The sequence below is a fragment of the Motacilla alba genome, chromosome 4, assembly GCF_015832195.1.
Source record: "Motacilla alba alba isolate MOTALB_02 chromosome 4, Motacilla_alba_V1.0_pri, whole genome shotgun sequence".
NCBI lineage: Eukaryota > Metazoa > Chordata > Aves > Passeriformes > Motacillidae > Motacilla > Motacilla alba.
The window spans coordinates 116,685-140,081 of record NC_052019.1 but is presented as its reverse complement, the minus strand read 5'-3'; the positions used below and the strand labels follow the sequence as shown (position 1 = coordinate 140,081).

The following is a 23,397-nucleotide window of genomic DNA, read 5'->3' as shown; positions in this document are numbered from 1 at the left end:
TGGGAGAGACCCCCTGGGGCACCGGGAATGGGGTCCCGAGGGTGAAACCCATGGGGAGAGACCCCCATGTCCACCAGGAACGGGGTCCCATGGGGGAAACCCATCAGGAGGGACCCCCTGGGGCTCCGGGAATGGGATCCCAGGGGAAACTCATGGGGAGAGACCCCCTGGGGCACCGGGAACGGGATCCCAGGGGGAAACCCATGGGGAGAGAGCCCCTGGGGCACCGGGAACGGGATTCCGAGAGGAAACCCATGGGGAGAGACCCCCTGGGGCACCGGGAACCGGATCCCGGGGGGAACCCATGGGGAGAGAGCCCCTGGGGCACCGGGAATAGGATCCCGGGGGAAACCCATGGGGAGAGACCCCCTGGGGCACCGGGAACGGGATCCCGGGGGAAACCCATGGGGAGAGAGCCCCTGGGGCACCGGGAACCGGATCCCAGGGGGAATCCCATGGGGAGAGACCCCCTGGGGCACCGGGAACGGGATCCCGAGAGGAAACCCATGGGGAGAGACCCCCTGGGGCACCGGGAACCGGATCCCGGGGGGAACCCATGGGGAGAGACCCCCTGGGGCACCGGGAACGGGATCCCGGGGGAAACCCATGGGGAGAGACCCCCTGGGGCACCGGGAATAGGATCCCGGGGGAAACCCATGGGGAGAGACCCCCTGGGGCACCGGGAACGGGATCCCGAGGGGGAAACCCATGGGGAGAGACCCCCTGGTGCACCGGGAACGGGGTCCCGGGGGTGAAACCCATGGGGAGAGACCCCCTGGGGCACCGGGAACGGGGTCCCGGGGGTGAAGCCCATCGGGACAGACCCCCTGGGGCCCTGGGAACGGGGTCCCGGGGGTGAAGCCCATCGGGACAGACCCCCTGGGGCACCGGGAACGGGATCCCGGGGGTGAAGCCCATCGGGACAGACCCCCTGGCCCTGTGTGGGCAGGTGGAGCGGGGATGGGTCGGGTTCTGCTGGCGGGCAGCAGGGGCAGGGTGAGAGGGACGGTGTTAAGCTGTTGTGGGGTTTTAGGTGGGTAGTAATTAGTATTGGTTTTCTGGTTCTAGAAGGGTGACTAGTTGCTTTATTCTATTATATTGCACTGTACTCGTTATTTTTAATAAGTAGAATAGATTAGAATAAGGGTTATTACTCTTACAGGCAGTCTGACAGATCTGATTGGTCAATGAATTCAAACACTGTCACCAGAGTCCAATGAATGGATCAGCCTTTGGTAAAAAAATCCCTAAACTCTACATGTGCACCACACACAGATCCCTAAATTCTACACATGCACCACAAACAGATCCCTAAATTCCACATGTGCACCACAAACAGATCCCATAAATTCTACATGTGCACAACCCTAAATTCTACATGTGCAGCATAAACAAATCCCATAAATTCCACCTGTGCACAGGAAACAAATCCCATAAATTCTACCTGTGCACAGGAAACAAATCCCATAAATTCTATCTGTGCACAACCCTAAATTCCACATGTGCAGCATAAACAAATCCCATAAATTCTACCTGTGCACAGCAAACAGATCCCATAAATTCTACCTGTGCACAGCAAACAGATCCCTGAATTCCACATGTGCACAACAAACAGATCCCTAAATTCTACCTTTGCACAACAAATCCCTAAATTCTACATGTGCACAACAAACAAATCCCTAAATTTCACATGTGCACAACAAATCCCATAAATTCTACATGTGCACAGGAAACAAATCCCTAAATTCTAGCTGTGCACAACAAATCCCTAAATTCTACCTGTGCACAACAAACAAATCCCTAAATTCTACATGTGCACAACAAATCCCATAAATTCTACATGTGCACAGCAAACAAATCCGTAATTTCACATGTGCACAACAAATTCCTGAATTCTACCTGTGCACAACCCTAAATTCTACATGTGCACAAGGAACAGATCCCTAAATTCTACATGTGCAGCATAAACAGATCCCATAAATTCCACATGTGCACAACAGATCCCTAAATTCTACATGTGCACAACAAACAAATCCCTAAATTCCACATGTGCAGCACAAACAGGTCCCTAAATTCCACATGTACACAACCCTAAATTCTACATGTGCACCACAAACAAATTCCATAAATTCTACATGTGCACAACCCTAAATTCCACATGTGCACCATAAACAAATCCATAAATCCTACCTGTGCACCACAAACAGATCCCATCAATTCCAGCTGTGCCCAACAAGAGTGCAGATCAGAATTGTTTCTCGTTTTTCCTCTGAGCTTTCTCAGAGCTTCCCAGGAAAACCCTGGCTGGGCTCTGTGTGTCTCTGTTCAGAGGATCTGTGATTGCCACCGTGCCAGCTCCAGGCTGGATGTTGGCAAAATTCCTTCATGGAAAGGGTTGTCCCGCCCAGCTCCTCATCCCTGGGGGTGGATTTCACAGCCCTGTGGATGTGGCACTTGGGGACATCGCGAGTGGTGGCCTCGGCAGTGCTGGCATGGTTGGAGTGGATGGTTTCTGAGGAGTTTTCACCCTAAAGCACTCTGTAATTCCATGGGAATTGCCGTGACATGCCAGTGGGTGACACTGTGTCCCCCCCGCAGATTGTGTTGTTCCCAAGTGGCCTCGTTTGGGGTGCTGGATGTCCCCAGATTGTTTGCTCAAACTCTGCAGGGGGGGCTGGGGACAAGGCCTGGAGGGACAGGACACAGGGGATGGCTTCTCCTGGCAGAGGGGAGCTTGGGGAGGAATTCCCGCCTGGGCTGGAATTCCCAGAGAATCCCTGGCACTGCCCAAGGCCAGGCTGGACTCTGGGGCTTGGAGCCACCTGGGACAGTGGCAGGTGTCCCTGCCTTGGCACGGGTGGCACTGGGTGAGCTTTGAGGTTCCTTCCATCCCAAACCATCCTGACTCCAGGATTTTGATCCACAGGGAGACTGGGGGCACTTGGAGAGGAGTTCAAAACCTCTCCAAACTCTGGATTTATTTTCACTCATTCAAGCAAATGCTAGTTTAGGATTTCTCTCCTGAACTCAGTTTCCTGGAGCCACCTGGGACAGTGGCAGGTGTCACAGCACGGGTGGCACTGGATGAGCTTTGAGGTCCCTTCCATCCCAAACCATTCCATGACTCCAGGATTTTGATTCCCCTCCACAGGGAGACTTTTGGGGCTCCCTGGGAGTGTTCAGGGCTTGGAGAGGAGTTAAAAACCTCTCCAACTCATTCTGGATTTATTTTCACTCATTCAAGACCAAACCCCAAATACTAGTTTAGGATTTCTCTCCTGAACTCAGTTTTCTGACAAAGTCAGCCCCAAAATCAGCTTTGTGGAGGAATTTCCCCAGGAGATGGGTGTGAAAAAATAAATCAACACCCAAAAAGGGGGAATTTTGCTCCTGCTGTATAAACAGTGGGAGTTCCTGAAGGTTTCAACCTCCCTCTTTGGAGCCACCTGGGACAGTGGCAGGTGTCCCTGCCATGGCACGGGTGGCACTGGATGAGCTTTGAGGTCCCTTCCATCCCAAACCATTCCATGACTCCAGGATTTTGATTCCCCTCCACAGGGAGACTTTTTTGGGAGTGTTCAGGGCTTGGAGAGGAGTTAAAAACCTCTCCAACTGACCAAACCCCAAATGCTAGTTTAGGATTTCTCTCCTGAACTCAGTTTCCTGACAAACTCAACCCCAAAATCAGCTTTGTGGAGGAATTTCACCAGGAGATGGGTGTGAAAAAATAAATCAACACCCAAAACGGGGGAATTTTGCTCCTGCTGGATAAACAGTGGGAGTTCCTGAAGGTTTTAACCTCCCTCCTCCTGGTATTCCCTGAGCTGGGGGTGTTCCAGCTGCTCATCCCAGGTCCCAGAAAAGGCCTGGGTGATGAGGGGGGATATTTCTGGATTTCTTTTCTCCGTGCTGATGAATTAGACAGGGAGTTTGGGCAGCAGGAAATCCGTGTGGATTCCTCACAGCCATGGCTGGGGTGCTTTGGGGGGATCCGTGCCTGGGGAGTGGCGTGGGTGGCACTGGGAATCTCTGGAAGTGACATGAGTGGCACTGGGAATCGCTGGGAGTGGCATGGGTGGCACTGGGAATCTCTGGGAATGGCATGAGTGGCACTGGGAATTGCTGGGAATGGCATGAGTGGCACTGGGAACCCTAGGAGTGGCATGAGTGGCATTGGGAATCGCTGGGAGTGGCATGGGTGGCACTGGGACTCTCTGGACGTGGCAGGGATGGCACTGGGAATCCCTAGGAGTGGAGTGGGTGGCACTGGGAATCGCTGGGAATGGCATGAGTGGCACTGGGAATCCCTGGAAGTGGAGTGGGTGGCACTGGGAATCCCTGGAAGTGGCATGGGTGGCACTGGGAATCCCTGGAAGTGGCATGGGTGGCACTGGGAATTGCTGGGAGTGCCATGAGTGGCACTGGGAATTGCTGGGAGTGGCATGGGTGGCACTGGGACTCTCTGGATGTGGCAGGGATGGCACTGGGAATCCCTAGGAGTGAAGTGGGTGGCACTGGGAATCGCTGGGAGTGGAGTGGGTGGCACTGGGAGTCCCTGAGAGTGGCATGGATGGAACTGGGAGTCCCTGAATGTGGCAAGGGTGGCACTGGGAGTCCCTGGAGCTCTGTGACACCTGGTGCCACCTCCCAGGAGAGCCCGGATGGCTCCAGCCCCAGCCAGGTGTGACCCTGAGGATGCTCTGGGCTGCTCCATCCCAGTGTCCATCCCATTGTCCACCCCATTGTCCATCCCAGTGTCCATCCCATTGTCCACCCCATTGTCCACCCCATTGTCCATCCCATTGTCCACCCCATTGTCCATCCCAGTGTCCATCCCAGTGTCCATCCCACTGTCCACCCCATTGTCCACCCCAGTGTCCACCCCAGTGTCCATCCCAGTGTCCATCCCAGTGTCCATCCCATTGTCCACCCCATTGTCCACCCCATTGTCCACCCCATTGTCCATCCCAGTGTCCACCCCAGTGTCCACCCCAGTGTCCATCCCACTGTCCACCCCAGTGTCCATCCCAGTGTCCATCCCAGTGTCCATCCCATTGTCCACCCCATTGTCCACCCCAGTGTCCATCCAGTGTCCATCCCATTGTCCATCCCAGTGTCCATCCCATTGTCCATCCCATTGTCCATCCCAGTGTCCATCCCAGTGTCCATCCCAGTGTCCATCCCATTGTCCACCCCACTGTCCATCCCAGTGTCCATCCCATTGTCCATCCCAGTGTCCATCCCAGTGTCCACCCCAGTGTCCATCCCAGTGTCCATCCCACTGTCCACCCCATTGTCCATCCCAGTGTCCACCCCAGTGTCCACCCCAGTGTCCACCCCAGTAGATGAGCAGGACTGGGAGCACCTGCAGTGTTCCCGATAAATCCCCAAAGCCTGGCATGGGCTCCTGCTTCCTGTGCCCGGGCTCCCCTGTGCCAGCCCCGGACATGGATTTCAGAGCTTTGGTCGGATGTTGGGTGTGTTTTCCCTGGAAATGTGTGTGGCAGACTCAGGAAGGTTTATTTCTCCTGAGGTTTTTTTTTCATCCTGACGTGGCAGCGCCCGAGTTTGGGGGAAAATTGGGATTTTTCCTCTTTGTACAGAGAAGTTTTAGCCTCAAACCCGTGCGTTGTGGCGAGGGCGGAGCAGCCAAGCCCTGTTGGAGGTTGGGGTGTTCCCAGAGCAGGGCTTGAATTACCAAAACTTCCCATATCCCCTAAACTCAGGCACCCACAAAGCTCCTGTCCCACCTCAGCTTCCTCTTCGAGCTCAGGATCCTCGTGGGTCTTCCCCAGCTCAGGATTTTCCAGGATTTTTCCCTCAGGGGTTCATTTCCATCCCAAATCCAAGCAGTAAAATCAAGCGGGGGATGGTGAGCGGTGCCTGGGACTCAAAAAGGCTTTTTGTACTTCTAGGATTCCATGATTTTATTCCGTGATTCCACGATTTTCAACACAGGGCGCCCAGAGAAGCCCCTGGAAATATTCCAGGCCAGGTTAGATGGGGCTTGGAGCAGCCTGGGACAGTGGGAGGTGTCCCTGCCCATGGCAGGGGTGGCACTGGGTGGGCTTTGATGTCCCTCCCACCCCAAAGCACCCCATGATCCTATAAAATTGTGTTTGTGTGGAAAAAATTCCCTCGTGCTTCAGTTTACCGTGGAAATCTCCTACTGAGGAGGAGCAGGAGCTGTGTGACAGCCATGATTTTATTCCAAATGAACAGCTACTCTCGTGCTCCACCTGGCAGCAAAATCTCTCTGGGATTTCCCCGGCTTTGGGTTTGTCCTGCTGTTCCCAGAGCTCTGGGGCAAGAGCAGTGAGGAATTCCCATGTTCTGAGGGGGAGGTCCTCCTTCCTCCCACCTGAATTCTGCTGAAATTCCATGGCTGTTTCCTTAGAAGAAATTTTCTGGAATTTGAGTTCCTTCTTCAAGCTTTCTGGAATTTGAGGAGTTCCCTCCTCAAGCTTTCTGGAATTTGAGTTCCTTCTCCAAGCTTTCTGGAGTTTGAGGAGTTCCCCCTTCAAGCTTTCTGGAATTTGATTTATCTCCTCAAGCTTTCTGGAATTTGAGTTCCCTCTTCAAGCTTTCTGGAATTTGAAGAGTTCCCTCCTCAAGCTTTCTGGAGTTTGAGGAGTTCCCCCGTCAAGCTTTCTGGAATTTGAGTTCCCTGTTCAAGCTTTCTGGAATTTGAGTTCCTTCTCCAAGCTTTCTGGAATTTGAGGAGTTCCTTCTCCAAGCTTTCTGGAATTTGAGGAGTTCCTTCTCCAAGCTTTCTGGAATTTGCTTTCCCTCTTCAAGCTTTCTGGAATTTCAGGAGTTCCTTCTTCAAGCTTTCTGGAATTTGAGTTTGTTCCCTCTTCAAGCTTTCTGGAATTTGAGTTTGTTCCCTCTTCAAGCTTTCTGGAATTTGAGTTCCCTATTCAAGCTTTCTGGAATTTGAGGAGTTTCCTTCTCCAAGCTTTCTGGAATTTGAGTTCCTTCTTCAAGTTTCTGGAATTTGAGGAGCCCCTTCTCCAAGCTTTCTGGAATTTGAGGAGTTCCTTCTCCAAGCTTTCTGGAATTTGAGGAGTTCCTTCTCCAAGCTTTCTGGAATTTGAGTTCCTTCTCCAAGCTTTCTGGAATTTGAGTTCCTTCTCCAAGCTTTCTGGAGTTTGATTTCCCTCCTCAAGCTTTCTGGAATTCGAGTTCCCTCTTGGCATTCCCGCCTCTCCTTGAAACACCTTCCAAGTGTTTGTGTCCGTGGCTCTTGTTCTGCTCCTGGCTCTGGGATCATCCAGGATCCCAGAGGAGGATCCTGCAGGGGAGAGGAAGAGCAGAAATCCTTTAGAATTTAGGAATTAGGAGGGAATCTTTCCCTGGGAGGGTGGGCAGGCCCTGGCCCAGGGTGCCCAGAGCAGCTGGGGCTGCCCCTGCATCCCTGGCAGTGCCAAGGCCAGGCTGGACAGGGCTTGGAGCAGCCTGGGAGGGTGGACGGTGTCCCTGCCATGGCAGGGGCTGGAATTATTTTGATTTAAGGTCTCTTCCCACCCAGTCCATTCCATGGATCTGTAAAGAGGTGACACAGGTGATATTCGCTCCCAGATTCTGCCAGGGAAGCAAGGTGAGCTTCCAGTGCCATTCTCCTTCTATGGATAGAATAATTCAGATTTTCTAAATCTTCTGAACTGCTTTGGAATCCGAGGCTGAGGAGCTCATCCCCTTTGTAGCTTTTTGCAGAATTTTGTGTGAAGTTTCCTTAATCCAGCACGGAGAGGGGAAGCAGCTGGAGCTCCAGTGAGCAGCGGGTGACGCTGAGGTGACTCCGAGGTGACTCTGGTTGAGCTCCTGGTGCTCCCAGGGAGAAATTCCCAGTTTCCAGCTGCGTTGTTTTGTGTTGTTTATCCCAGTTGTGCCTTCAAAGCTCCTTCCCTGAGCAGCATTCCCAAGGCTGCCAGAGCTCCAGGAATGTCTCAGGGACAGGGTGGGATTGTCCTGGGCAGGGGAGGAGTTGGGTCCCTGATCCTGTGGATCCCTGATCCCATGGCTCCCTGATCCCATGGATCCCTGATCCTGTGCGTCACTGAATCTGAAGATTCTTGATCCTGAGGGTCCCTGATCTTGGGGATCCCTGATCCCATGGATCCCTGATCCTCTGGGTTCCTGATCCCATGGATCCCTGCTCCTGTGCGTTGCTGAATGGGGTCTGAAGATCTTTGATCCTGAGGGTCCCTGATCCTGTGGCTCCCTGATCCTGGAGGTCCCTCATCCTGTGGCTCCCTGATCCTGGAGGTCCCTGATCCTGTGGATTGCTGTTCCTGAGGCTCCCTGATTTCGTGGATCCCTGATCCTGGGAATCTCTGATCCCGTGGCTCCCTGATCCCATGGATCCCTGATCCTGTGGCTCTCTAATCCCTTGGATCCCTGATCCTGGGGCTCCTTGATCCTGGGGATCCCTGATCCTGAGGGTCCCTGATCCTGTGGCTCCCTGATCCTCTGGGTCTGTGATCTCTGTGGCTCCTTGATCCTGGGGGTCCCTGATCCTCTGGGTCCCTGATCCCGTGGATCACTGTTCCTCTGGCTCCCTGATTCCATGGATCCCTGATCCTGTGGCTCCCTAATCCCTTGGATCCCGGATCCTGTGGCTCCCTCATCCTGGGGCTCCTTCATCCTGGGAATCTCTGATCCTGTGGCTCCCTGATCCTGGGGCTCCCTGATCCCATGGCTCCCTGATTCCGTGGATCCCTGATCCTGAGGGTCCCTGATTCCGTGGATCCCTGATCCTGAGGGTCCCTGATCCCGTGGGTTCCTTCCAACTCGGACTGTTCTGTGTTTTGGGGGTGCTTCCATGTGTTGGGATGTCGGGCAGTGTCCTGGTGGCTCCCAAATCCCTTTGGCAGTGGCCAGTCCTGGTGGCTCCCAAATCCCTTTGGCAGTGGCCGGTCCTGGTGGCTCCCAAATCCCTTTGGCAGTGGCCAGATCTGGTGGCTCCCAAATCCCCTCGGCAGTGGCCGGTCCTGGTGGCTCCCAAATCCCCTGATTAGCACCGGGAGCAGTGCCCAGAAGAGGGGTGAGGGCGTGAATTTGGGATCTGTCCGCTCAGCCGCGAACAATGGGACACAATGTCACCTGTCACAGCCGGGAGCAGGACAATTAGCGATCATTCCAGCTGCCCGCAATTAACCCTTCGCGCGCCACCCTCCCGCGCCTGCTGCTCCCGGGGATTTGGGACAAACCCCGCTCTCCGGGGCGTTGTTTTCCCTCAAAATTCCCCGTGAAGGGAAAAGCGAGCGGGGGCAAACCTTGGCTGGGGTCACGGCGGGCACCGTGCCGGAGGAATTCGGGGCGTCCCTGCCCGGTGGCCGCCGCGGGGCGAGCGGGAGGAGGCCTGGAGCGGCCCGGTGCCTCCCCTCCTCCTGCGGGGAGCGTTAGGACCCAGCGAGCCGCCGGCGCCGTGACAAGTCTGGAGCGGCACTGGCGCAGAGTGGCTCCATCGGCAGCGCTGGAATTCTCTGTATCCCTCCCTCGGAGCATCCTCGCTCGGAAAAGGGCTTTTCCCTCCCTCTTGGAGCGGCCGGCAGAGCCTCCGGGGGGGAAGGGGGGGGGATGCTGGCATCGGCCGGGACGCGGGGAAGCGCCGCTGGATGCTGCCGGCCGTGAGCCGCGGGAGCTGCCGCCTGCAAACCGGGGATCTCTGGAGCGAGCAGCATGGCCCAGGGCAGGAGGCACGCGTCCGGCCGGGTAAGGGGGAGGGCTGACTCAACGGCCCCCGGCTCTGCCGCCTCCTATCGCGACAGATCGCGACGCTGTCGCAGCGAAAATAGCTGGGTTTTGTAAGGGATCCCGGATGGCGCGTCCCCGGAACGTGGCTCCTCTCTCGCTGACAATAATGCCGGGAGGGGAGGTGGATGCTCCGGCTCGCCCCGGGGCCGGGTCTTTTGGCCGGAGTTACCTGCTGGTGTCGGTGATTACCCCAATTCATTACAGCGATTAATTAATTCCCCCGGCGGCCGAGCCTCCTCTCCGGCCGCTCAGCACAAAGATCCCGGCGTGTTTTGCTGCCTGCCGCGGGCTCCCCTCCCTGCGGGCCGCTTTTCCAGGCGGCACCGAGCGATGCCGAGCTTCCTTCCGCGGGCCTGGCAAGCGCTTCCAGCTTTTTCCGTATTGCAGCTACCCCTGGGCTGTGCGCTGCCAGCGGCCCGGCCCCGGGCCAGGCCTTTCCCGGGAGTTTCTGTCCCCGTCGCCGTGTCCCTGTGTGGCCGCCACGGTGACATTGTGTCCCAGACCCCGCCGGGCGCGTTCGGGCCTGGCTGTGCCAACTTGGCGAGGATGGAGCGGGGGAGGGCAGACCCTTCCCAGCCCTCCAGGGGACCCCCAGACCCTCCGTGGGCACCGGGTCCTGCCTGCTGTGGGATCCACCAGGCCTGGAGCCGGTGGGATTTGGGCTGTGGCTGAAGGGATTTGGCTGTGGAGGGAAAACTTCCCAGCCCGGAGCCTTTTCTGCCTACCCCAGCAGGATCTGAGTGCGTGTCCGTATGGGGTTTGGGGGGCTGGAGCCCCACACCTGCCCCCTAAACCTCCCTGTTTTCCATGGGGGAGCAGAGAGAGGGGGGTGAGATTCCCACCTGTGTCCTGACAGCTCTGTCACAGCAGCCTGGGGGGCTGCAGGGGGGTGGGGGCTCAGGGAAGGAGCCAAACGCTGGCTCCAAGGGCTGACGGAGGGACATGTGGCAGGACTGGAGATCCCGGGGATGCCGGGGGGTCCCAGGACAGCACTGTGAGTAGATGATCCCTGTTTGGCTCCCATGGATTTTGGAATGGGCACTGCAGAGACCACGGCTGTGCTGGCCCTTCCTGGGCCTGGAGCCACTGGTCACCCCAGCCACATCCCTTCTGGGATTTGGGGACACTGCTCCTGGTGTCCTAAACCCAGTTTGGCAGCCTGGAATGCCACCATGATGGTGAGGACTTCATCCCAGTGCCACATCCTGGTGTCACCCCGGGCAGCCACCCTCAGTCCCGGCGTGATCCCTCCTTTCCACAGGGCAGCAGCACCTGGCTTAAACCTGGAATTCTTCCCAAGTCTTTCCCTCTTCCGGCTTTGCAAGCAGCACCTGGAATTTGGATCTTGGCAGAGCCGGCTGCTTGGGATTCTCCTGAAACTTTTGATCTGAGCTTTGAGTGGCAGTTTGAGGCTCCCTCAGTCTCCCCTGCGTGGGGGAGGCTCCTGGAGGAACGCTGAATATTCCCAGGCTGATCTGCTGTGAATATTCCCAGGCTGATCTGCTGGCGTGGAGCAGAACGCCGGAGCCCTCAGGTTTGGGTGGAGCACAGGGGTGGCTCAACATTCCCAAATCACTGGGAATTCATCCCATTTTCAGTGCCTGGGCAGCAGGATTTTCACCTGGCAGAGCAGTCAGTCTGTGGGTGTCTGTCACGCTTCACAAAGGGGGGAAATGGGAAAATCCGGATTTCGGAGCGGTGCCAGGTGAGAGGTTTTGGGGAGCAGTCTCTGCTGGTGGTGGCAGCACAGCCACGTGCCTGTCCCTCACCCTGTGTCCCCGTGTGGGAGCTCTGGGACGTGGCTGCTCCAGAGGTCCAGCGTTCCTGGTTGTCCCGTTCCCACCACCCTGCTCAGATCTCCTCAGCTGTCCCCTGTGCCTTCACTGTGAATCCCTGGATTTCTCATCTCCTGGCATTTAGGAGCTTATTCCCCTTCCACACCGAGGGTGACAGGGCTGTCACCGGGAGTGGCCTCAGCCCTTGTGGCTTCCCACAGTTCTGCTCCTCCATCCTGTTCCTTTGCCGTCCCTACCCCCATTCCCAGGGACCCCCCATTCCTGGGGTATCCCTGCTGTTCCTCTGGGAAGGCTGGTGTGCCAGAGGAGCTGCCCTGGGAAGCTGAGGGAATTCTGGGCTGTGTCACGATGACTGTCCCCACGTTTGTCCCTCAGGGATTGTCACCACGGCCAGGATGGCAATGCCCATCCTACCTGCATCCAGCTGGGCCGCTCCTTCCTCTTGGAAAACCTGGATTCATCTTGGTTTGAATCTTCACGGCCATTCCAGTCGGGGCTTTCTCCATCCAGGTGGCTCCCAGACCAATTCCTGATGAATTTGCAAACAGAAGAGACTCCGGGCCTGGTCCTGAGGGGTGGGGTGGGGTGGGAGGGATTCATTCTGGGCTCTCCTTCTTTTCCCAAGCGTGAAAGCCTCAGGAAAAGTTCAGTGAAATTGATGCTGGCTGGCAAATGTCTGTCAGGGCCGGCCTGGGAGAGCTGGGAATGTTCCCCTGGAGAAGAGGAGGCTCCAGGGAGAGCTCAGAGCCTTAAAGGGGCTCCAGGAGAGCTGCAGAGGGACTGGGGACAAGGCCTGCAGGGACCCTCGGTACCCCAGGGCTTGGAATGTGTCACATCCAAGGGATCTTACCTGGCTGCAGGTGCCAAAGGGACACCAGGAGGGATAAAAACTCCTGCTCCAGGAACCCTCCCGTGTACTGGGGATTCGGGATTTTCCTTTGGGCTCTGCTCTCATTTTCTGGCACACCTGGGACACGATTTTCCAGGTGCTCTCAGGATGTTGCTGCCTGAACTTTGGGAGGTGTTTGTGTCTGGAGCGTCAATTTTTCCTTTGAGGTGTCGGGTTTCTTTGTTGTTTGATGGATTTGGGGTTTTAATATAGGATTATTTCGTGATCTGATAAGATTATTTTCATTCCTGCCAGTTGTGTTTGGGTGGAACCTGGAATTCAGGCTCGTGGGAAAACCCACCCCCCTGCTTTTAGTGCCAAAACCCCAAACTGAGCGGGTTCACTCAGCCTGGGGAAGTGATGTGCAAGGGCAGGGGGTGCTTTGCAAGGACTCCAGGAGCTTCCAGAGTCCCCAGGGCTCTTCCACAGGCTGAGAATTCCCTGAGTGTCCCAAACCCCCTGTGGCTGAGGTTTGTCTGCAGGGTGAGAGAGGCTCAGTTTTCCTGGCATTAAGAGATTCTCTGGCTGAAGCCAGGCCCAGAGTGACCAAAATTCCACATTTCTGCACAATGGCCAGAACCGGGGACACCTGGGACGGGGGAAATGCCAAACTGGTTTTGGGGATTGTTGGGAGGTTGGGATGAGTGGGAGGATGGAGCTGAGCAGGACAGGAAACATCTGTGTCCCCTCGGGGATGGAAAGGTTTCAGTCGGGGTTCTGAGGGTCTCCAGCAGATCTGGAGAGGGGCTTGGAGTGACAGGACACAGGGAATGGCTTCCCACTGGGAAAGGGGAGATTTGGGTGGGATTTTGGGAAGGAATCCTTCTCTCTGAGGTGCCCAGAGAAGCTGTGGCTGCCCCTGGATCCCTGGCAGTGTCCAAGGCCAGGCTGGACAGGGCTGGGAGCAGCCTGGGACAGTGGAAGCTGTCCCTGCACATGGCAAGGGGTGGAATTGTTGGGATTTGAGGTCCCTTCCATCCCAAACCATTCCGGAATTCCACGATTAACCTGCTTTGCTCAGGCTGATTGCAGAGCAGGAGGTGCTGGGTGTAGATCCCAACAAATTTCCCTGGGATTTCAATAATCCTGAGGCTCTCCAGCACCCATGGAGTTGCTCACATCCATCAGCTCATTGCTGCTCCAAGAGCACTGATCACCTGCGTGACCCCCCCTGAACCCAGGGACACCCCAGGATGTCACACTCGGACTGTCCTGGTGCCTGCTGGAATAGAAACATGGCTGTCGTGTCGATGACATGGAATTGTTGAGGTTTTAAATCCCTCCAGGGGTGGAGAGCCCTTCCCAGGAGGAATTTTCCCATCTGAACCTCCCCTGGCACAACCTGGGGCCGTTTCCTCTCTCGTGGACAATGACAATCCCACCTGGGAGCTGCTGGGCTTTCCCAGCCACATTCCAAGCTGGGATACCCACAGGGGAGTGCCAGGAGCACCAAGGGGGCCACCAGATCCCAACAGCATGAAGGGATGGGACAATGACTGCTCCTGGGCACGGAATTCCCAGGCTGGAAGCCCATGGGAATGCTGATAAAATGGGAAAAGATGGAGCATGAGCTGGCTCAGGCCCCCTGACTGCGCTGCTCTCGTGGCTTTTTCTCCTCAAGGCTTATAAAAATGTTATAAAAGGGGGAAAAAATCAGATTTGTGAGCCCTTGCTCAGAAACTGGGGAGGCAGGACGTGGGCAAAGGGGAAGGAATCATTCCATGGTGCAAAGACAGGGTAAAGGGATCGGGGGGCCAGGATCTTGACAGAACAAGAGGACGCAGTCTCAGGCTGCGCCAAGGGAGATCCAGGCTGGAATTGAGGAGGAAGCTTTTCACAGGAAGAGTGGGCAAACACTGGAATCATCTGCCCAGGGAGGTGGTGGAGTCACCATCCCTGGATGTGTTTGAAAAAGCCTGGATGTGGCACTGGGTGCCATGATCTATTTGAGTCTTGGAACATGGGTTGGACTCGATGATCTTAAAGGTCTCTTCCAACCTGGGAATTCTGTGATTCTGTGATCTCCCAGGATGCACAGGAAGAGGGTGTGAGGACAAGGGGGAATGGTTTCCCACTGCCAGAGGGCAGGGATGGGTGGGATTTTGGGAAGGGATTCCTCCCTGTGAGGATGGAAACAGGCTGTGCCATGGTTTGTGGCTCCTCTTGGGGATCAGAAGGAATTACCCGAAAGAAAAGAGGCGAGCGGGGCCGGAGGACGACGACCCATCCCCATACCCACCCTCGTGTCCATCCCACCTTTCTGACACACCCTCTCCCCTGTTGCCAGGCCTCCAGCACGGCCAGGATGAGCGCTGAGGGCGGCAGCAAGCCCCTCAAGGTGGGCTCCCGCGTGGAGGTCATCGGCAAGGGCCACCGCGGCACCGTGGCCTACGTGGGGGCCACCCTGTTCGCCACCGGCAAGTGGGTCGGGGTCATCCTGGACGAGGCCAAGGGCAAGAACGACGGCACGGTGCAGGGCAGGAAATACTTCACCTGCGAGGAGAACCACGGCATCTTCGTCAGGCAGTCCCAGGTGGGTGGGTGGCATCCCGGGATTCTGGGGTGCTGGGATGGTGGCGAGGCTGTTAAATACAGGGGAACAGCCCCGGGGGTTTTGGGATTCCCCGTCTCTCACGGAGGAGGGAACAGCACGCTCCAGACTCGGGTGGAGTCTCACCCTCTGCACAGATCTTGAGGTCCTGCAATGAAAGCAGCGGGGTGAAATCCCAGTTGTTCCATTCTGCTGCCCAGCCCTGTACTTGCCACTTGGAGTTTGGGATCGATCTCAGATGTTTACCTGGAAGCAGATGCGAGGAATTTTAATTGAATTGTGTTTATGCGAGGAATTTTAATTAAATTGTGTTTACCTGGAAGGAGATAAAGCACACGGTGTGGGTGTGGCTGCTGAGGTTTGCTGCCAGGAGCTCCCTCCAGAGCAAACATCCTCCAGGTGGACTCCTGGGTCACCTTCCAAGGACACCAGAGCCCCTGCGTCCCAGCCAGCTCCTGTCCCCTCCCTGACACAAAGGGGCTGGTTTGTGTCCCACCACGTGGCCTCTCATTGCCAGGACCTTGGGATTGGGTGGCAGAGGGAAGCTGAGCACGAAATGAGGGCATTTAGGTGCTGGGGTCCACCCAGCATCTGCTGTCCCATCCATTGGAAGGACCATTGGATCATGCATGGTCAGAGGCTGCAGCATGGCTCATCCAGGAGAGATCCTAGGGATCACAGGTTGGAAAACACCTTTAGGAGGAGTCCAGCCATTCACTGCTTCAGCTGGAGGGAAAATTACCCCATCCTTTAAATAATGGGATGAACACAGAGAGCTGAACCCACCAGAGCTGGAGGCAAACTCACCAGGAAGCTTTTCATGTTCTTACCCAGCCCAAACGCTGCTGGATGGAGCTCTGCTGCTCTCCTGGGACCACCGTGGGATTTCCCAAATGGAATTCCAGCCCACTCCCAGTTCCCCACATTAAAACTGGACACATGGACCTGGCTCCTTTGGCCATGTCTCTCGGCATCTCCTGCCAGCTGGGAGAGGCTTGGAGGGATTTACAGGGAAAAGTTTGGGTCTGCAGGACCAGGAGGGACCCCAAAGCCCACCCAGTGCCACCCCCTGACAGTCAGGGACACTTCCACTGTCCCAGGCTGCTCCAATCCAGCCTGGCCTTGGAAACTCCCAGAAATCCAGGGGCAACCACGGCAAATCTGGGAATTCCAGCCCAGCCCCTCCTCACCCTCCCAGCCAGGAATTCCTTCCCAAAATCCCACCCAAATCTCCCCTTGTCCCGCGGGAAGCCGTTCCCCTTTTTTGTCACCTCGCCCTCTGGGCCGGGTGTGCAGCGAGTGCTGCTCAACCCCCGCCCCAAACTCCAGAGCTGGGACGGGATGGGGACACCCGGAGCAGAGACGGGAAGCGGGAGGGACCAACAGCCCCCAAATCCCCCAAACCTCAGTCCCAGGGCAAAGCCGTGGCTGCAGGGCTGCCCCAGCAGGTCCAGAGCGGGTCCTGAGCCACCCCGGGGCACAGGGAGGGTCCCCGGTGTCCCCCAGGGCACAGGGGGGACCCCAGCCCTGGCTCCCCTCGGCAGGGGCAGGAGGGGCAGAGGGTGCTGGCACAGGGCTCTGGGTGGGGCTGGGTGCATCCCCAGCCCTGGCAGTGCCCGAGGGACAGGGACAGGGACAGGAGCAGCCTGGGACAGCGGGAGGTGTCCCTGTCCATGGCAGGGGTGGCTCTGGGTGGGATTTAAGGTCCTTTCCTACCCAAGCCATTCCAGGATTCCCTGATTCTCCCCAGGCTGGCAATTCCAAGCTGTTCCTTTTGTGGTGTGTGGCAATCCCTGATTTTGGCATCGCCTGGAGCTGCCTTTGGCAGAGGAGCTCGATGGCCACCATGTGCCCAGTCTGTGGTGGCAGTTCCCAGTGTCACCCCAGATCCAGCCCCGCTCCGTCCCTGTCCCCAGCCTCTCCAGCAGCTCTGGAATTCCCTCCTAGGCTGTACCTGCTGGGAAACCCCCAGACCACTCAGAATTCCCAGCCCTCATGGCTGTAGGTGTCATGATTTCCTTGGCATCATCTTTTCCTTGGTCTCTTTGTGGCTTTTAATTCAAATTTCATTATTCCTGGTGTCAGGAATCTTCCCAAAATGGAATTCCTGTCTGACAGCTTCCCAGGTTATTTTGATTTTTCAGCTGAGCTCGCAGGTGGGAGGTGTGATGGATCCAGCAAATTCCTGCAGGAACAATCTGGGAGGTGCTGATCTGCTTCTCTCCCAGGGATCTAATCCCTCCCAACCTCATTTTCCATGTTTATCCAGCAAAAATGCACCTAAAAATAGTTCAAAAGAAAAATCCCCGAATCTGGTACGGACGTTCCAGGCTGTCAAATCCAGAGCCTTGTTGTTCCTCATTGCCTGTGTGAATATTCCGTGTTCCCAATGAAAATAAGGAGTGTGTGGCTGTTTTCAGAACACTGAGGGCAAAGCCAGAACGATGAAATTAAAAATCCCTGCCAAAACCATGGGATCTGCTCTGCTGAACCCACTCCCAGAGGGATCTGTTCCCTGCTCTCCCTGTTTGGGAATTTTGGGCAAGGATGGTCGTTGTGTTTTTTCCAGATCCAGGTGTTTGAGGATGGAGCGGACACAACATCCCCAGAAACCCCGGAATCTGCTGCCATGAAGGTCCCTAAGAGAGGTATGATCCAGCTGGGAAATCCTTCCCAGAGAGGTGGGAAATCCTTCCCAGAGAGGTGGGAATCCTTGGTGGAGGGGATGGGAAATTATTCCTGAAGGGGATGGGGAATCCCTCCTGGAGGAGCGTGAAATCCCTCCTGGAGGCGTGGAAATCCTTCCTGAAAAAAAATGGAAAATGTCTCATGGAGGAGTGGGAAACCTTCCTGGAGAGATGAGAAATCCTTCCTGGAGAGTTTGGAAATCTGAATTGGAGGAGTGGGAATCCTTCCTGGAAAGACAGGAAATCTCTCCTGGAGGAGTGGGAATTCTTCCAGGAGAGAATGGAAATCTCTCTAGGAGGAGTGGGAAGTCCTTCCCAGGTGGGATGGGAAATCTTTCCTGGTCAGATTGGAAATCTCCCTTGGAGGATGGGAATCCTTCCTGGAAAGACAGGAAATCTCTCCTGGAGGGGTTGGGAATCGTTCCTGGAGAGAAAGGAAATCTTCCTTGGAGGAGTGGGAAGTCCTTCCCAGGTGGGATGGGAAATCTTCCTGAATAAATGGGAAATCTTCCTTGGAGGAGTGGGAATCCTTCCTGGAGAGAATGGAAATCCCTCCTGCAGAGCTGGGTAGTCCTTCCCAGGTGGGATGGGAAATCCTTCCTGGAGAGAGGGAAATCTGTCTTGGAGGGGTGGGAATTCTTCCTGGAGAGAATGGAAATCTCCCTTGGAGGAGTGGGAAGTCCTTCCCAGGTGGAATGGGAAAATCTTTCCTGGTGAGATTGGAAATCTCTCTTGGAGGAGTGGGAATCCTTCCTGGAAAGGTGTGAAATTTCTCCTGGAGGGGTTGGGAATCCTTGGAGAGATTGGAAATCCCTCCTGCAGAGCTGGGAAGTCCTTCCCAGGTGAGATGGGAAATCCTTCCTGTAGAGGGGGAAATCTCTCTTGGAGGGGTTGGGAATCCTTCCTGGAGAGAGGGGAAAGTCCTCCTGCAGAGCTGGGAAGTCCTTCCCAGGTGGGATGGGAAATTCTTCCTGTAGAGAGGGGGGATCTCTCCTGGAGGGATTGGGAATCCTTCCAGGAGAGAAAGGAAACCTTCCTTGGAGGAGTGGGAATCCTTCCTGGAAAGACAGGAAATCTCTCCTGGAGGAGTGGGAATCCTTCCTGGAGAGAGGGGAAAGTCCTCCTGCAGAGCTGGGAAGTCCTTCCCAGGTGGAATGGGAAATCCTTCCTGTAGAGAAGGGAAAATCTTTCTAGGAGGAGTGGGATCCTTCCAGGAGAGAAGGGAAAATCTTCCTTGGAGGAGTGGGAAATCCTTCCCAGGTGGGATGGGAAATCTTCCTTAATAAATGGGAAATCTTCCTTGGAGGAGTGGGAATCCTTCCTGGAGAGAATGGAAATCCCTCCTGCAGAGGTGGGAAGTCCTTCCCAGGTGGATGGGAAATCCTTCCTGTAGAGGGGGAAATCTGTCTTGGAGGAGTGGGAATCCTTCCTGGAGAGAAAGGAAATCTCTCCTGGAGGAGTGGGAATCCTTCCTGGAGAGAATGGAAATCCCTCCTGCAGAGGTGGGAAGTCCTTCCCAGGTGGAATGGGAAATTCTTCCTGTAGAGAAGGGAAAATCTCTCTAGGAGGAGTGGGATCCTTCCAGGACAGAATGGAAATCTCTCTTGGAGGAGTGGGAATCCTTCCTGGAAAGGTGTGAAATTTCTCCTGGAGGGGTTGGGAATCCTTGGAGAGATTGGAAATCCCTCCTGCAGAGCTGGGAAGTCCTTCCCAGGTGAGATGGGAAATCCTTCCTGTAGAGAAGGAAATCTCTATTGTAGGAGTGGGAATCCTTCCTGGAGAGAGGGGAAATCTCTCTTGGAGGGGTTGGGAATCCTTCCAGGAGAGAATGGAAATCTTCCTTGCAGGAGTTGGAATCCTTCTTGGTGAGATTGGAAATCTCCCTTGGAGGAGTGGGAATCCTTCCTGGAAAGACAGGAAATCTCTCCTGGAGGAGTGGGAATCCTTCCTGAAGAAATGAGAAATCCCTCCTGCAGAGCTGGGAAGTCCTTCCCAGGTGGGATGGGAAATCCTTCCTGGAGAGAGGGAAATCTGTCTTGGAGGGGTTGGGAATCCTTCCTGGAGAGAAAGGAAATCTCCCTTGGAGGAGTGGGAATCCTTCCTGGAAAGGTGTGAAATTTCTCCTGGAGGGGTTGGGAATCCTTGGAGAGATTGGAAATCCCTCCTGCAGAGCTGGGAAGTCCTTCCCAGGTGGGATGGGAAATTCTTCCTGTAGAGAAGGGAAAATCTCTCTAGGAGGAGTGGGATCCTTCCAGGAGAGAATGGAGATCTCTCTTGGAGGAGTGGGAATCCTTTCTGGAGAGATGGGAAACCCCTCCTGCAGAGCTGGGAAGTCCTTCCCAGGTGGATGGGAAATTCTTCCTGGAGAGAAGGAAATCTCTCTTGGAGGGGTTGGGAATCCTTCCTGGAAAGGTGGGAATCCTTCCTGGAAAGGTGGGGAATCCTTCCTGAAGGAAGGGGAAATCGGGGAATATTTCCCAGTGGGCACTGGAGCACTCTGAGCCGGTGGAATTGCACATCCCAGTGGAACTGGAGCCTCCCTGTGTGCAGCCCCTTGCCGTGCCCGGTTCCCCCCGGGGGCAGGGATCCCTTCCCGCCTCCTCTGAGCATTCCTCCCCGGTTTCCCACATCCGCCGTGCCTGGCTGTGGGCCCGGCCAGGCTTCCCTCCCTCCCTCTGAGCTCTGCTTTGTCGGGAATGTTTTCCCCGGGCGCTGCAGGATCCCGGGAGCTGCCGGAAGGGGCTCTGCCAGCTTCCTGCCTTGGCTGCTCCCCGGGCTCCGTGTGCCAAGCCGGGAGCTCCCCGTGGGAAGCGTTTCTGGCATCGGGATTAAACGGATCGGGGCGGGCTGGAGCTGCCGGGTGTCGGTTGTGGGTGGGATTTCTCCTCTCCAAGGAAATAGGAGGTAAAATTAGCTCAGAAAAACGGATTGGACCCTTCCTTGCTCTCTGCTTTGGATGCTGCAGTAGAATCATGGAATCATTTAGGCTGGGAAAGCCCTGGGACACCCCCAGATTGCCCAGGCCACCACTGCCCGTGTCCCCAGGTGCCACATGCACAGGGCTGGTAAACCCCCCCCGGGATGGGCACTCCACCCCTGCCAGGGCTGCACAGCCCTTTCCAAGAAGGAATTTTCCCAATATCCAACCTGGCCCAGCCTGAGGCCGTTCCCTCTCCTCCTGTCCCTGTTCCATAGGACCAGATCCCAGCTCCTGGCTCCAGGAGTTCAGGGAGTTCTGCAGAGCCAGAAGTTTCCCCCTGATCCCCTTTTCTCCAGGCTGAGCCCCTTCCCAGCTCCCTCAGCTGCTCCTGGAGCTCCGGCCCCTTCCCTGGACACGATGGACACTGGCTTGGGACAGACAGACACTGGTTCCAGCCCCCTGATGCCAGAGCAGGAGGAGCCGGGCTGTGGGATGATGCTGTCAGGGATGCAGGGCTGGGGTGTGGCTGCCTGCCAAGGGTTTCCCTGGAAACAGCAGCTGCTGCAGCAGCACTGCAGTGGGAGGTGCAGGGATGGCTCTGCCCTGGAGCCAGCGCAGCAGGGGACACGTGGGGGAGCTGCTGGTGACACCTGGGCCAGGGTGGCAATGCAGGCACACCTGCCAGGGAGGGATGGGACACAGGGAATGGCTTCCCACTGGAAAAGGGGAGCTTTGGGTGGGAGATTGGGAAGGAATTCCTCCCTGTGAGGGTGGGGAGGCCCTGGCAGAGGGTGCCCAGAGAAGCTGTGGCTGCCCCTGGATCCCTGGCAGTGTCCCTGGAGCCACCTGGGACAGTGGGAGGTGTCCCTGCCCATGGCACGAGGTGGGGCTGATGGGATTTAAGGTCCCTTCCCACCCAAGCCATTCCATGATTCTGTGTCCCCAAGTGCCACACCCACACACACACATGGATTTCAACCCTCCTGGCGACGGTGACTCTGCCAGCCCCTGAGCAGCCTGTGCCAGCTCAGGAATCCGTGAAATCCAGGGATTCAGCCCAAGGAGAGCAGTGGAACTGCCCCAATCCTGGGCTGTATCCAAGGGTTTGCCTTCCTCAACCAGCAGCTGCCATAAGGAATTCCCTGTCCCCCCAAACCCACACCCCACCGTGCCACCATTTCCTGCCAGAGCCTGGCTCTGCTTCACTCCCACTTCCCAAAATTCTCCTGTCCCCCTGCTGGGTGCCCTCTGGCTGCAGGGACACTGGGATGGGGACAGGGGTGTCCCTCAGGCTCACGGCTCTGTTTCTGCTCTCTCCGCAGATTCCCTCGATGCCACCAAGGCCAGCAAACTGGTGAGTGACCCCGGCCCTTTGTCACCTCTGAGAGGTTTTCATCCCTTGGGGAAGAGCATACGGACACGCTTTTGTGGGATAAAATGCCCACGGAAAAGGGAATTTCTCCTAAAACCCATGGGAAACGAGGTGTAAAAAAATGTCATTTTCAGCCAGTGGCCAGGAATCACTGGGTTCCTGGGGGATTATCCCGTGTCACACATTTTGACCTGAGTTCAGCAGCGTTCCCTGGCTGCTTCCTCCAAACCCTGACCCCTCCTGGAATCCTGGAAAGGACCTCAAAGCCCCTCAGTTCCTGCCATGAGTAGGGACACCTTCCACTTATCCCAGGGTGCTCCAAGCCCCATCCATCCTGGCCTTGGGCACTTCCAGGGATCCAGGGGCTTCATCCAGGAGCTCCAGAGGCTCCTGGGACACGGATAGGGACGTGTTGTACCCAAATGTGAGGGATATTTCCTAAGGAATGGGAATCTGGAGCGGGTTCCTGTCCTTGGGAATGACCATACAGGTGTGGGGCAGTGAGGAATTAGGGAATGCTGAGGCTGGAAAAACTCTCTGAGGCCATCAGCTGTTCCCCCAGCACTGCCCAGGTCACCGCTCCTGGGACCAGGGCTGGAGCTGGCTGGTCCTGGGGACACTGGGGGGGTTTGTGTGTTTCGGGGTAGAAATCGGATTTTCCATGGGGATGAACTGGCCCAACTGGGATGTGGGCAGTGTGGGAAAGGAAATGTGGGACAAGGGGCCTCTGTGGCACCTGTGGGGCTGGCTTGGGGCACACTGGAGCCCAGCCTCCTGCCCTGCCATTCTGGATAATTCCCAGGAGTGGGAATTCTGCTCCCCACCCCGCTGTGGAGCTGGATGCTGGCTGTGGGGATGGAGCAGCACCTGGGGGTCCACTGGGCTCAGATCCTGGGGAATGTGAGCTCCAGCCAGGGGGGAGGATGGAAGTGGATTCCCTGCCCTGTGTTAGAGGGATTTGGGAAGGTTTTTTTGGCTTTTCCTGCTGTGTGGGGTGTAATGCCTCAACCCCTGGCACTGCTGGAGCCTGTGCTCCATGTGCTTCCTGCCTGATGCTCCTGGTTTAATTCCACCCTGGAATTCATTAGAAGACAAAGAGAATATTTAGAAAACCTCAACGTTCTTGAAATCAGGGAATGGGGATTGTTCTTGGAATTTTTTTGTGCTGTGGAGAAGGGGTCAGGACAGGAGGTGCTGCTCCATGAGCAGCTGTGGTCCAGGGCATCCCTGCTGGTTTGTCATGGAATTCTCGAATGGTTTGGGGTGGGAGGGACCTTAAAGCCCATCCAGGGACATTTTCCACTATCCCAGGTAGCTCTAAGCCCCATCCAGCCTGGCCTTGGACACTTCCAGGGATCCAGGGGCATCCCCAGCAAATCTGGGAATTCCATCCCAGCCCCTCCTCACCTTCACAGGGAGGAAC

The 23,397-nt window shown here is 56.1% G+C and overlaps 1 protein-coding gene across 7 annotated transcripts in view; it reads left to right on the top strand.

Moving 5' to 3' along the window:
• The window catches only part of DCTN1 (dynactin subunit 1), a 63,177-nt gene that overhangs the window by 3,923 nt on the left and 35,857 nt on the right, over positions 1-23,397 (top strand). For 3 of the 7 annotated variants that reach the window (XM_038135384.1, XM_038135383.1, XM_038135382.1), the window contains exons 1-4: positions 8,914-9,717; positions 14,732-14,977; positions 17,565-17,643; positions 21,925-21,956. In XM_038135384.1, the coding sequence (XP_037991312.1) occupies positions 9,685-9,717; positions 14,732-14,977; positions 17,565-17,643; positions 21,925-21,956 (390 nt within the window). In that variant the 5' untranslated portion in view covers positions 8,914-9,684. Of the gene's footprint in view, positions 1-8,912; positions 9,718-14,731; positions 14,978-17,564; positions 17,644-21,924; positions 21,957-23,397 lie in introns of those variants that run through there. The other 4 variants (XM_038135387.1, XM_038135386.1, XM_038135381.1 and 1 more) reach the window with 3 other exon arrangements.